Below are 14,275 nucleotides of genomic sequence, written 5' to 3' on the forward strand. Positions count from 1 at the left end.
CATTGGTTATCGTAAACTCATTGCTAGAACATAAATGAATGGGTAGTTTTTTGGTTTTAAAAAACGCAGTACTCTGTAAATCTGGGGATTCTTTTTACACTTAACTTTATAATATAGAACAGGTTGTTTCTATCAACTGTTCAGTAGTAACACGTCTCTGTGAAGTATCACTGCAAAAGCAAAAATGCTGCGACTATGTCATCTTCTTTTAACATAGGGGTATAGGAGTATAATGTCAATGAAACCATAATAATATTTTCTAGTTTGGGGAACTTTCTAGACCAAATACTGCTATGCAGATGTAGCTTTTTTTTATATACTGTAGTGTCAATCTCACAACTCATGCAAACTAAATTGATATGATGAAAGTTAACTAATGGTGGTTTATCATTTAAAGGAAAACATAGCAGCAGTTCACAGTTTCTGCCGTCTCAGGGTAGCCCTGTTGGTGAGTTAATAAAGGCGCTCTCAGCAAGTCGGGGGATTCTCATTAGGGGTTTTGCAGCGTCACCAAGCATCGCGTGGTGGGTAGACCTCTCAGCAGGGTATGAATTAGGGGTTCTCAATACACTTTAGTAATACACATCTTACTTTGTGACTATCCAATGTTAGAAATCTCTTATTACCTTGCTTATTAGTAGGTTTAGCTAGTAAGTGGCTATTAGTCTGCTTAGGGCAGTCTCAGGGTTTTAGGTTGGAAATTGGATTAATTTCTCCAGTGATTGAAAAAGGGAGGGAGAGAGGAAAGTGACACCAGGAGAGAGCCAGCTTTGCCTTTCTACACAAGGAGGGCGTAGGAGAATCTGTTCCTGGTTTATGGAACTGACAGACATACCTCTCATTACCCTTCCCTTTTTTCTATAGTAACAAGAAGAGGCAGTTTTCCTGTGGCAGATGGAAGGTCTTCAGTTTCATTTCACTGCCATGTGTAGGAGGATTTACATCCTTTTTATATGCAACGAAATACTAAAACGTTTCTTAATATCTTATTTCTCGTATGTCTCTTCCCTCACTAGCCAGTACTCCCCCAGCCTCCTTGGCTGAATTTTCGTTGTTTTTCTGACCCGGCATCACGGGTGCCCCTCTGGCTCTCTCTGACCTTGCTTTCTTGTGACCCTCGCTCTCCAAACACTTGCTTGGCTCACCACAGCCCCCAGCCTCTCCTCTCCCCTGAACTGGTATTTCGTGGGCTTTCCAGCTGAACATGCCCAGCCCCTGCCCCCTCCCTCGCCCCTCCCCCTGTGCTGCCCCTCCAGGCTTTCCCTCTGTTGATAGGTGGTAAATCCTGCGTTTGCTCAGGCCAAAAACTCTGGAGTCATCTTGATCTCCGTTCTCTCACACCTACTTCCAGTCAATCAGAAAATCCTTTTGGTTCTACCTGCGCAGCGCATCCAGAATCCACCGTTTCCCACCCCCACCCCTGCCGTCTCCGCCCTCTAGTGCAGGCCGCCGTCATCCTCTGCCCACGGGTAGTCCGTGTAGCCGCTATACTGTGGGCTTCTGCTGATGTCCTTACCCATTTTTGTCCATTTCAAGTATTCACAGCATAGCCAGAGTGATCTTTCTAAAATATAAATCAGACCAGTTACTCCCCGCTCAAAACCCTTGGTTTTCCCGTCACATTCTGAATAAAAACCTGTGTTCCTCACCGTGTCCCAATAACGTGTCCTGCCTCGTCTCCAGCCGTTCTCGCAGGCTCCGCCGCTTTGCCTTCTCACTTTTCCTTGCCTTTCTTACTTCTTCACTTGCAGTTTAGGCTCTGCCTGGATGCTTCTCACAGAGAAGATACCTGACTGTGTGTATGTCTTGTTTGCCTCTCTGTCTGCTTCTTCCTCCTTTTACTGAGATGTCAGCTCACCGAGGTCAGAGACTGCAGTGTCTCGAACACCTAGAACCATGCTGGCGGTGATCACAGGCGCTCAAAAAATCGTTCTTGAATGAATGAATGCTTTGTTTCAGTGATCTTTTCCTAATAATTCCATTATACTTCACGACCACAACTGCTTGGTTCTGACTGAAGGTTACAGGTTTGTTGCCCACCAACGTTCCTTACAGAATTTTCATCGAGTCTAAGACGCACCTTTGATCTTACCTGACTGAGGTGTCGATGGGCAGGTTTTCACCCAGGAGCATCATGACTGCCCCTGGCCGACGGTGACCAAGAGCACAGTCAGGGCACTAAGTGTCCCAAGCTCAGAGAGGTTACAACGTGGGGGAAAACAAATTCCAATCGAATTTTTTTCTTAGAAATGATGAAAACAGTTTATATTGGGTACTCCCTATCTTGATATATTCTGATTCAGTTTTCGTCTAGTTTGACTATTTCATTAAAGTGATAATTTTAAGAAAGGGCACAAGAATGATATAAAGTGTGGCAATTGGCCTGAGTAGTCTGGTCTGTAATTTTCACTCCCCTGATTCTAGCAGCCCTGCCTACATCAGAGAAGTATGGTGCTAGTATGAGTATCTTTAACTATTGCTTCTCTTTCAGCCATCCTTTCTCTCCCAGTGGAATTCATCATTTCAGATAAGGTCTCTCTCTCCTCCTTGTTAACGGTTTTCTCTCCTGATTTTCATCTGTCTCTTTTTGCTTTCTCTTTTGTCTGTGGGACAAAGTGGGCAAAAGTGGGTCCTCTCTCAGCTGTTCAAGGGATAGATTCTGTTGCCCGGCTCCAGTCAGGAGATTTGAAGACTCATTGTGAGTCAAGATGGCTGGGACAGGGTGTACGGAAGAAATCTGTTCCATTTCGTTATCAGGGTTCCAGATGGTTACTTTTTAATATCCTGTTACTATTAATAGTTCTTTCCTCTCCATTTGTTTGAAGTCTGTCTCCTTAGAATTGTGAATTTTCCCGAAGTTATTTGAGTCTGATTTCCCCCCAGATAGGGAAAGGTTGTTGTGACAAATGGCTTGCATCTTTCAGCTAAGTGGAGATGATGGCTTCACACAGAACATGTTCTGTTGCTGTCCTCTCTCAATAAAAGTGCTAATTTTCTAGGTACTGAAAGTTCTTAGCACTTCAGTTAATATCAGCTCTTCGTGCTCTGACACCAGACTTGCTATAAATTAATGACAAGTTGTGTGCTTTTGGTTCATTCTAGAACTCAGACTTTATGTAATATATTTCACTTTTTCACAAGAGGAAAAGACTGTCCACAGCTAGAGCATTCAGATCACTTTTTTTTTTTTTTTTTTTTTTTTTGAGGTACGCGGGCCTCTCATTGTTGTGGCCTCTCCCGTTGCGGAGCACAGGCTCCGGACGCGCAGGCCCAGCGGCCATGGCTCACGGGCCCAGCCGCTCCGCGGCATGTGGGATCTTCCCGGACTGGGGCACGAACCCGTGTCCCCTGCGTCGGCAGGCGGACTGTCAACCGCTGCGCCACCAGGGAAGCCTCAGATCACTTTTATAAGATTCGAAGCGTTGCCTACTTTGTTTCTTTGGAAAAGGTTCAAAGTTGACTCGCCATTGGTTTTAGTCAGTCAGCGTTGCTTAGTTAAATAATGGAAGTAGGGAACAATCTATAAACTCAGATATTCTTTGTTGTTTTGTGGGATCTTTTTCTGAGATTACTAAGGATTCTGCTTAATTGGTGGTCATTGTTTGAGCTTTCAGTGATCCAAAGTGCATGTTTTTCTAGCTAATATTTAATTCCTTTTTCACTGTAGCTTTCACAAAATTGATCACAGTAAATGGACAAGAATATCATCTTCAACTTGTAGATACAGCTGGGCAGGTAAGTGTGTCAGAATGCCATATAGCGCACCCGACAGTTCTAGCCCTGCCACTGACGCTTAAACACAACGACACTGCCAAGAAAACCCCTCGTGATTTATGTGTGTTTGGATATTAACAGGCTGTCTACTTTGTCTTTTCTAAGATATTTACGGAAGTTTTTCAAATAATTAACTTGTTTTTCTACTGTAGAATTGTTTTAAGTATATTCATCATAACATTGTGAAGGTTTATATTTATTAAACGTTAGTTGTTTTCTATTTTCTAAAGGTTGATTCTGTATGAGAGAATCACATTAGCCCTTTTCCTCCCTTTGTAGTATGTATCCTCCTACGTGAAGAAGAGATGATCTTTTCTAGGGGAAGGGCCTGGGAAAGGCATAGGGCAGAAATGAGCTGGTTGTATTGGATCTATTATATGATTACAAGATTAAAGAGTGTCGGTCTGATTTGCTAGACAGTGACTGCCAAAGGTGAGTAACCCCCAAAAGAGGTATGCACAGGTTAATGTGGCAGAGATGTGGCAACTGGATCACCAGAGGAATCGACTGGAAGCAAAGGATGAAAGAAATTAAGAGAACTTGAAGGGAGCCAAGAGAACCCTTGTGACAGCACACCTTCCCCATTCCATGTCACCCAGTCCTGCTTTTACTAGAAACCATTTTGTTCGGCTACATTTATTACTGTTGACTGGAGGGCGGGGCACGTAAAGGAGTTGGGCCGTCCCCTTGCATCTTATACCTGACCGAGGATCAGACTCGCAGGAGGGCGAGTGTAGGGTGGACTGGCCTGCCACGTTAAATGGAGGCTTTTTTCTGGAACCTGGGGAAACTGGCATAGACCTAGAAAGATGTGGCCTGTCTTACAGGTTTGGAATGAACTCCCTCTGCTTTATATTTTGAAGTGAACATAGAAGGAAAGTGTAACCCCCCTAGTGAAGCAAGAAAAGAGCTGTGTTGGGTCATTTTAGCACTGGAGGAACCCTGGAGTTTCCATTCTGGAAGCTTCAAATAAAATAAGTCAAATGTGTATGTCAGAGAGCTATAACATAAGTCATTCACTCAACATCCACGGTGGATGTGCTGGGCTTTCGTCTTCAGACCTCACGGTGGTTTTCTTGGAGCAGAGCCAGCCTAGGCTTTTACTCTACGGGGTACCTGCCTACTGATAGAATGGGAGCCTGTTGGAACAAGGGAAATAACAGAAGTCTCCATTAGCGACTGACGACATAGAGGACGCAGCTTATCTTAGAAGTTAGTGTAGGAAGAGCCTGTGGGGTAGGACCTTGTTCTGGATTCTTAGTGTTGCTGTTTTTTATAGTAGTTCAGGCAATTGTGTAATTTATTACCTAAAACAAGACACTTCTAAGAGTGAAGGGGGACACTGGTAACTGTCAGGCTGGGACAACAGGTATAAGCTGAGAGTGTCCTGGGTGAAGAAATATGGGAGTCTGACATTATCACGATTTCGGTTTGGGACTTCCCTGGTGGTGCAGCGGTTAAGAATCCTCCTGCCGGGGCTTCCTTGGTGGCGCGGTGGTTAGGAATCCGCCTGCCAATGCAGGGGACACAGGTTCAAGCCCTGTTCTGGGAAGATCGCACACACTGCAGAGCAACCAAGCCCGTGCGCCACAGCTACTGAGCCTGTGCTGTAGAGCCCGTAAGCCACAACTACTGAGCCCGCGTGCCACAACTACTGAAACCCACGCACCTAGAGCCCGTGCTCCGCAACAAAGAGAAGCCATCGCAATGAGAAGCCCGCGCACCGCAATGAAGAGTAGCCCCCGCTCGCCGCAACTAGAGAAAGCCCACGCGCAGCAACGAAGACCCAACGCAGCCGTAAATAAATGTATGTATGTATGTATGTAACAATCTTTTAAAATCCATTAAAATAAGAATCCTCCTGCCAATGCGGGGGCACGGGTTCGATCCCTGGTCCGGGAAGATTCCACGTGTCGCAGAGCAGATAAGCCCGTGTGCCTAGAGCCCGTGCACTGCAATGAAGAATAGCTCCTGCTCGCCGCAACTAGAGAAAACCTGCACGCAGCAGTGAAGACCCAATGCAGCCAAAAAAAAAAAAGATTTTGGTTTGCTTTTATATCTTTGTTTTAAATTTTCATTAAGCTTGTGGAAAGTAAGGGTAAGGATGCAGATTGGTAAATCACTTTCACGTAACGTAACTATAGCAATTCATTTTATAATAGGCCAGAAGGAGAATCAGTATTTCGTAGTTGTTTGGAGCGTGGGCTTTGCAGTCACACTGCCTGGATTTGAATCCTAGGTTTTCTTACTAACTCACTGACCTTGAGAAAGGTAACAAACTTTTCTGTGCCTCATACGTTTCATCTGTATAATGGTGATAACTGTGGAGCCTGCCTTCACAGGATTGTTATATGTTTTAGAGGCGATTTATGAGCTTCAAGAGAACTTGATCCTTACTTGTAGTTCTTTGATGCCACTGAGGCTAGAGCGTGGCCTAGCATGGAAATTCAGTTGAGGTTCACAATGTGAGTGGGAGTCGTGCAGGAGTCTCTTATACTTGGAGGAGAGCTGTCCTTGAAAACATTTCTCTGGAGAGAAAATTCTTTATATTGACTCTCCTTATGAAAATAGGACGTGTGTTCCTCAGAGATTCTGTTTTGCTCTAAAGCAGAAATGTACACTTGGACATCACACGTCTTTAACTGTTTTAATGATAGAGTAATATAAACAATGACCCCAAAAGGATCAGAGCTCTCAGGGAATGAGTGTACAGTGTGAGTATGCAAAGAGCATAGGTTAATTCCTGGCTCCGCTGTCTTGCTCTTTTGGGCTTTGTTACCGCCGGCTAAGAATATTTAGAGAATTTTTGCACAAAATATATTCAGATTTAGCTACTTTGAATAATTTGTTCTCATTGCAGCTAATAGTTCCAAAAGGCTGTATTCACAGTTGGGAGACCGTAAAGGGTTATGCTGGTATTTACAATTCACGATGGTGCAACAGGGGTGGTTATTTCCTTATGCCACTGTCCTGCCCTCGTTCTGTAGAAGCTGGATGAGATAACACTTATATTTACTGCTCTAAGAACTGTTTTTAAATCGGATTCATATCATGGGGTTGAGACTGCTGGTAGCAAGGAAAAATGATTATGATAGCAAGTACTGTTCATTTAGCAGTTTATTTTATACAGCTGATTTAATTGCCCAGCTAGGGATGATAATGAAGAGTGAGTGGATTATTTTTAGTTTGCTTGAAATATTTTGTTTTGTTTTGACCTAATTTAAGTAAACTCAATGACAAGTGACTCAGAGGCAGTCAATTTTAATGTCAAATTCCCTTTTTAAAAAAAAGTTTTTAATTCATTTAAAAAATAATAATAATACATGTACATGTTATAGAAATAAAATAACACAAAAAGGTAAATAGTCAAAATTAAATCTTCCCACTGTAGCTATCTTAGCTTCACTCCGCCAGCAGTGACCCATTATCAGTTTCTAGTAAATGCTTCCAAGCTGTTTTATACGTGAACATGCAAATATAGCTTTAAACTATTTTTTTTCTTTCCTACACAAAAAGTAGCGTGTCTCTATATCTCCATCTTGGAAATTATTCCGTATCAGTGTATACGGGCTCTTTTCTTCCCCCCATGGCTGCATAATGTCCCATTGTTTGGATACATCGTAATTTAACTATCGATCAGCAGTTAGGTTGTTTCCAGTCATGCCACCACCAGCAGTGCCACAGCCAGTATCTTGTGTTACTTTAGAAGGATGGTATGTATGTAAGAAAATGTCCTGGGTGTGGGATTGCTGGACCATAGGGTCACATTCTTGGCAGCAGTGAATAGGCGTGCCTGTTTCCCTACACCCTCGCCAACACGACGGGTTACCACATTTTTTGATATTTGCCAATCTGCTGGGTGAAAAAATAGCATCTCAGTGTCGTGTTTTTCTTCTTATGAAGGAATTTGATCATATTTTCCTGTGTTTGAGGGCATTTGTATTATATTTCCTTTCTGCACATTATCCTGTCTATTCATGTACTTCGCCCTTGTCTATTGGGAGGATGGTCTTTGCTTGTTGAGTTGAAAGATCACTTAATGTGTGAAGAAAATTAGCACTAGAAAATTAGCTGCGGAACTTCCCTGACGTTCCAGTGGTAAAGAATCCACCTTCCAATGCAGGGGACACAGGTTCAATCCCTGGTCAGGGAACTAAGATCCCACATCCGCGAGGCAGCTAAGCCTGCAAGCCGCAACTACTGAGCCCACATGCCTCAACTAGAGAGCCCACGTGCTGCAAACTACAGAGCCCACGCACCACAACTAGAGAGAGAAAACCCACACACCACAACTAGAGAGAGAAAACCCACACGCCACAACTAGAGAGAAGCCTGCGCACCACGACGAAAGATCCCGTGCACCGCAACTAAGACTCAACGCAGCCAAAAAAAATAAAAATAAATAAATAGATATACCTTACAAAAAGAAAATTAGCTGCAGGGTTCTGTTTTATTTTCAGTCCGTCTTTTGTTTATGTTTTTTGTTTGGGAGGTTTTCAGCCATGAAGAACGTCTTCATTTTCATATGGTTGAATTTATTAATCTCTTTTTAACCAATACTAGTTTTTTAAAATTCTCCCATCCACTATGTACCTAGTTTCAGTTTTCATCTTCAGATCTTTTATTCCTCTGGAATACACTTTTGCTACGGTTTGAGGTAGAGATCCAACTTAGCCATTTCCCCCCAGATGGCTGTGCATTTGTTCCCTGTACATTTTGTTGAGGGTTACTTTTTATCCTTACTGGTTTGAAATGCCAGTATTATCATATACCTACTTCCCATGACTGTTTGGGTCTTTGTAGATTTCCCTCTGCTCCATTCATGAGCTAGTACTGCACTATTTTAATTACCGTAGCTTTATGGTTTCCACCCACCTGCCTCTGCAGTTGCTATTCTTTCTCCAGAAGTATACTTTTTATCAGGATTATGTTACATTTATATATTAATTTAGGATTAATTAGTGGATATCCTTATGATTCTACATATTCTTGCTGAAGACTGTGGCACACTCTTCCGCTGATTTAACTCTTTTATCTCTCGGGAGTATTTTAAGATTTTCTTCAGCTGGATCACATACTTTCATTTTCTTAGGCTTATTACTAGGAATTTTGTCCTTTTTGGTTGCTTTAAAGCTGAGGGTCCTTTTCCTCTGTTATACTTTCTATTTTTTACACTGTACTTCTTGAATATGATTATCCTTTTCTTTTTTCCCACATCTTCACTTCAGGAAAAACGTAATGTGAACTTTGGGTCTGCTGTAGCTGAGCTGGTGACTAAAATTATTTGAAATTTTGTTTTTAATCTGGGTCGAAAGATCTCTCATTCCATTAACAACTTGTTTTTCAACATCAACACTAAAATGAATTCAACTTAATGAAAGTGGTACTATTAATGAAATCAAAGAAGGTTTTATTTTGCATATGTAGTAAGCTCGTGACGTTGAAATGCTATTGTGATTAATGACTATAATATCAGAGAGTTGATAGTAAAACTTTTTCTTTATCTTTTTTTAAGACACTTTAACATAGGGCAGTGACTCAGGGTCATCATAATCACACTATGGAATTGCAGAGTTAACAGAGACACTTACTTGATATAAGGGTGGCTTGCTGTGATTTTTCTATAATAGTGCCTGGGATGTGTGGTATATTAACAATTATATTTCAACCGAGAAGGAAGTGTTTATACCATACAGTGACACTCTTGAGTACTGCATTGACATTAAACGCTCGTGTAGTCTTTGATAATTCTGTATCTAAAGCAGCAGGGTTTTTCTTAAAGCATTGTGAAACTGGTACTAACAGGCTATTGCATAATGTGTACCTTTCTTTCTAATTCCTGAAGTTGCTCAGTATATAGCTCATTTGATCCTAAAAAGTCTGAGTCTACTGACTGAGTCTAGTGTTTGTTTCTCTTCTCTCTTCCTCTTTTTCAAGTGCTGGTAGCAACGCACTAATGACTGGTACACTGGGCTCAGGCCATTGCGACTCGCGTGCAGAAAATAGGTGAAAATACACGTTTGTGGAATAAACTAATAGCACTTGTGAATTCACTGTGAGGCCGAAGAGACTCTGGACTTGGGTCCATAAAGGAGAGGTGGTGTTGCTTTTCCCTTGATACAAGATCACGGAACCAGTCTTTTCATTCCTTCCATCTTCTTCTCGCAGGAACTGCAGCAGACGTTCGCTGTCCCTCAGAAGTCTTAGAATAGGGACTTCCCTGGTGGTCCGGTGGTTAGGACTCTGCGCTCCCAATGCAGGGGACGTGGGTTCGATCCCTGGTTGGGGAATTAGGATCCTGCATTCTGCATGGCAAAAAGAAAGAGAGAAAGAGGGAGGGAGGAAGGAAGGAAGAAGAAAAGGTCTTAGAATAGCCTGGGTCATTTTTCGGTATTGGCTTAAAGCATATTATTATCCCCAAACAAGTCCTAAGTAAATCTTGAGTGTGTAGGCTATGTCTCTAGAATAACATATCAATCCACTTTTTGTTTACTTTGACTTCTTTGACCAGGTGATACGTGAGATTGCTTGTTATGCTACTCAAATGTAATTATTTTTTCTTTCACAGGATGAATATTCCATCTTTCCTCAGACATACTCCATAGATATTAATGGTTATATTCTTGTGTATTCTGTTACATCAATCAAAAGGTAAGGCCCACTTCTGCTTGCTTGAGTTTATTTGCTGTGCTTAGATGGCATTAATCCTTCTAAGGGATTATGCTGGAATTGGCAGTAGTAACAACTAGACTTTAATGGTTTTTAGTGGTTGTCTTGTGGAGCAAACAGGTTGTTAAGGCCAAAAAATTATCCCATTAGGTGTTCTCTTACACTGATGGAGTAAAAAACTCTGTTATTTCTTACCTCAGGCTGCCTAGCTAGATAGTGACTGAACATGATCTGAGCTTTTCTGCTGATTGCAATGGGAAATGCATTAATTGATTTACTTTTTGTGTGTTTTCACTGTATTAGTGTGGAGCATGGCCTGATTGCTAGGGCCCCCTCGCTAAGCAACATTCTGCAAATGTTTATTCAGAGATTAAATCAGCCCAGTTGTAGACTTTCCCATTTACATATCTCACCTATTCCACTTTGAATATTCTCAGTAAGGGCTGCTGAGTGTTGAATACACGCACATGTGAAAAAGAGTGGTAGGAAAAAATAAAGGAATTCCTTGTGTTCGGTTTACTTTATATTAAAATGGTGAGTCTATTACGTTTTCCATTTTTCCCACTATAAATATTATATAACAAACGTGTTAAAACAGCACCACTGAGATGGGTGTCTGATGTCATGCTTTTCGTTTATAGCTTTGAAGTGATCAAAGTTATCCATGGCAAACTGTTGGATATGGTGGGGAAAGTACAGTAAGTAGTAATAGTTCATTTCTTTTGTTAGATACTCATAATAGTATCTTCTGAACAATCAAATCAGACACTGACGAGGGTACTTTGGCTTTTTTTCCCCTTGTATTAATAGGATACCTATTATGTTGGTTGGGAATAAGAAGGACCTGCATATGGAAAGGTATGTAGCTTCTAAATACTGATTTATAAAGTCAAGTCTAAGACGATTTAGTCACTGAAGTTTCATTTTTAATTATTGTTCTTATAGCAAGAATATTTTTAGCTGCAGCATATCTGTGTTTCTGTGTTCAGAAATGTGGCGGTGACTGTGCATCACAGAAGCAAAACTGCAGTAAAAATCTCACCTGTCTTGGAAAATGTTTCCTCTAAAAAAAGAGCACAGGGCTTCCCTGGTGGCGCAGTGGTTGAGAGTCCGCCTGCCAATGCAGGGGACACGGGTTCGTGCCCCGGTCCGGGAAGATCCCACATGCCGCGGAGCGGCTGGGCCCGTGAGCCATGGCCGCTGGGCCTGTGCGTCCGGAGCCTGTGCTCCGCAACGGGAGAGGCCACAGCAGTGAGAGGCCCGCGTACCGCAGACAAAAAAAAAAAAGAGCGCAAACACTATAGAAAATTATCTTTAGATTCTTTTACCATTTTGCATAAAACAGACTCTAAAAAGACAATGGTAGCACTCATTTATTCAACAAATAGTTTTTTGAGTCCCGGGCTTAGGATTAGAGCAGTGAACAGGGGAGGAGCCTGACACCTAGAGGAAGAGGCTCACTGGCTGAATGCCTGCAGGACTGCACGGAGGGCCCTTTCAGGATTGCCCTGTCTTTGGGTGCTTATAGCCAAGCTGGCTTCAAAATAGTCAATTGTTGCAGATGCTGGAGTGTTGGCGTCCTGTTCTCCAAACTGTAAGAACTCGCTGGAGCAGGGGTGGCCACCCCATGAGGCAGTGTCCACTCTGTTCCCCAGCTCAGGGGTAACGGAAATGCCTCTCTGCATTACATATTGGATGAGAATATTGAGCTGAGCATATGTTTCTGCTTCATAAGGAAAACAACTGATTAAAGTGGAACCTGTTTCATAAATCAGTTATAGATGTTTTATATAATAAAGAGCAAAGCACTTTAATTAGAATTTTCTATTTCCATTAGGGTGATCAGTTATGAAGAAGGGAAAGCGTTAGCAGAATCTTGGAACGCAGCTTTTTTGGAATCTTCTGCTAAAGAAAATCAGGTACGTGTTTTTTAAACTTCATTTTGCCCTGCATCCCGTCGTTCATGGGCCTATGTTCCTCTCAGTCAGCATCTCACCACCATCTTCGTCACTCCTGTTCAGTCTTCATCCTTCCACCATTTCTAATACCCATCTTTGGGTTGCTTTAGGACGATACTATTGATGTTTTAATTCAGTCAGTATTCTACTTAAAATGGGACCTAGAATATTTGTAGGATAAATAGAAATTAATAGTAAAGGCAATACTTCCTTTGAGAACATATAGTCTTATTTTTGTTTCATACTAAAGGCTGGTACAGAAGTAAGTCCAGGCATAGAAAAGAAACAAGAATGATCTTACATCACTTTGGCAATAATTTTGTACCCTTACCTCCCCCCCTTTCTGTTGGGTGGAACTGAGTTAGATGCATGTGTTGTTTTAACACAGAAACTGTTAAGAACCATTTTACAAGCATTTTTCCCAATTTCAGCCCTGCAGATGTTCCTTTAAAGGCATATTCGAGGAAGGATGTCACTTCTATTTCAGAAGGCTTCCCGTATCTCCTTTTCCCTTTTCCTCCATGGCGTTAATTTAGACTGAGAACGTCCAAGCTTGTCTCCTGCCTCCATGTTCTCACCAATATATTTCTGTTTGCTGCCATTCACCTTCTGAAGCTACAAATCAGATGATGTCACCCTCAAGTGAAAACTGTCAGTGGGTTGCCCATCATCTATAAAACAAACCCGAAATGCCCTCAGCATGATGTTGAGTGCGGTGTGTGATTCGAACTTTTCCGGCCTCTTCTTTCACTGTATCCCTGTACTTTTCAGTCGCACTAAATTCCTCCCACTTAATTAAATACAAGGGGTACTTCCAGATGCCTCCCCTTTACTCTCATTCTTCTCTGACTTGAAATATCCTTTCTCTAATTAACTACATAAAGTATTTTCAACATGTGCTCTTGTTTGATCTTGCAATAAGATTAACTGGCTTTCATTTCTGCGAGGAAACTGTAGCTCAGTGAGGGTGGGTGGCTTGATGTGGTTGAGGACAGTCAGCTGTTCTTCCCCAGCTCCGCCACCTTTCACCACTGAGACCCCAGCCCTCAAGGTTCTACTTAAATTCCGCTTTCTCCTGGACCCCTGCATGATTCGTCCAGCGAAAATTAATAGTAGTTTCTTCTCTCTTATCCCCTTTAATTCATTCTCAGATTCCAGGCCGTCTCACTGGCCTTCATTTTCTCCATAATGTCCGGCACAGTGGTTTTATATCTACTAGGTGCTCAGTCAACCCAGGTATCCCTTGATAGGCAAATCTGTTTGTCCCTGTGTCCCCAGGTGAGGGAAGTTAAATCTATACAATTGATTCCCAAGTTCCAGATAGCAAGAGATTTATCTGCATCCATTTAGTGCAGAGAGTGAGAATTCAGATGAGAAGAGCTGAGATAGTAAGAGATACCTGTACTGCTTAATTGAATTAAATCAGACATTTATTGGGTGTCTAATCTATCCTTACGATCATCCAGTTGAACTGTCTCATTTTAGAGGTGAGGCGTTTTAAGATCCAGAGAGGTAAATAACTTTTCTAAGGTCACTCTATATTTCATATGGTATAAGAACTTGGACTAAATTTTAAATTTAACCCAAATTCAGTCCTCTCTCCTCTCCACCATGCTTTCTGATGGATGGGAAGAGAGGGCCTTGTGCATAACCAAAGTGTAATAGAGATTAGAGTGTTCCTGAGGGAGAGAGAGCGACCGTTCTGTATTTAAAAGTCTGTGTGTGAACCTTAAATGGAATCTGGTTCTAAAATCCCTCGTGTAAAAGACATATTTGGTCAATTGGGGAGATTTGATTACGTTTTAGATATATTAGGGAAATGGCGTTAGTTGTCTTAGGTGTAATGATGATGTCGGGATTATGAAGAGAATATC

General features: G+C 41.9%; 1 protein-coding gene across 2 annotated transcripts in view; it reads left to right on the forward strand.

Annotated features, from left to right (window-relative positions):
* Positions 1-14,266, forward strand: part of RHEB (Ras homolog, mTORC1 binding) — a 52,290-nt gene extending 38,024 nt beyond the window's left edge. Inside the window, exons 1-6 of one of the 2 annotated variants that reach the window (XR_003679683.2) lie at positions 3,531-3,735; positions 10,343-10,425; positions 11,085-11,141; positions 11,254-11,301; positions 12,281-12,362; positions 12,833-14,266. Coding sequence is in view for 1 of the 2 variants with exons in the window: in XM_028489573.2 (XP_028345374.1) it covers positions 10,343-10,425; positions 11,085-11,141; positions 11,254-11,301; positions 12,281-12,362; positions 12,833-12,937 (375 nt within the window). In the remaining variant the exon portion in view is untranslated. Of the gene's footprint in view, positions 1-3,530; positions 3,736-10,342; positions 10,426-11,084; positions 11,142-11,253; positions 11,302-12,280; positions 12,363-12,832 lie in introns of those variants that run through there. The other variant, XM_028489573.2, reaches the window with a different exon arrangement.
* Positions 14,267-14,275: the final 9 nt, after the last annotated feature.

The sequence above is a fragment of the Physeter macrocephalus genome, chromosome 5 (genome assembly GCF_002837175.3).
Source record: "Physeter macrocephalus isolate SW-GA chromosome 5, ASM283717v5, whole genome shotgun sequence".
In the NCBI taxonomy this organism is placed as follows: Eukaryota; Metazoa; Chordata; class Mammalia; order Artiodactyla; family Physeteridae; genus Physeter; species Physeter macrocephalus.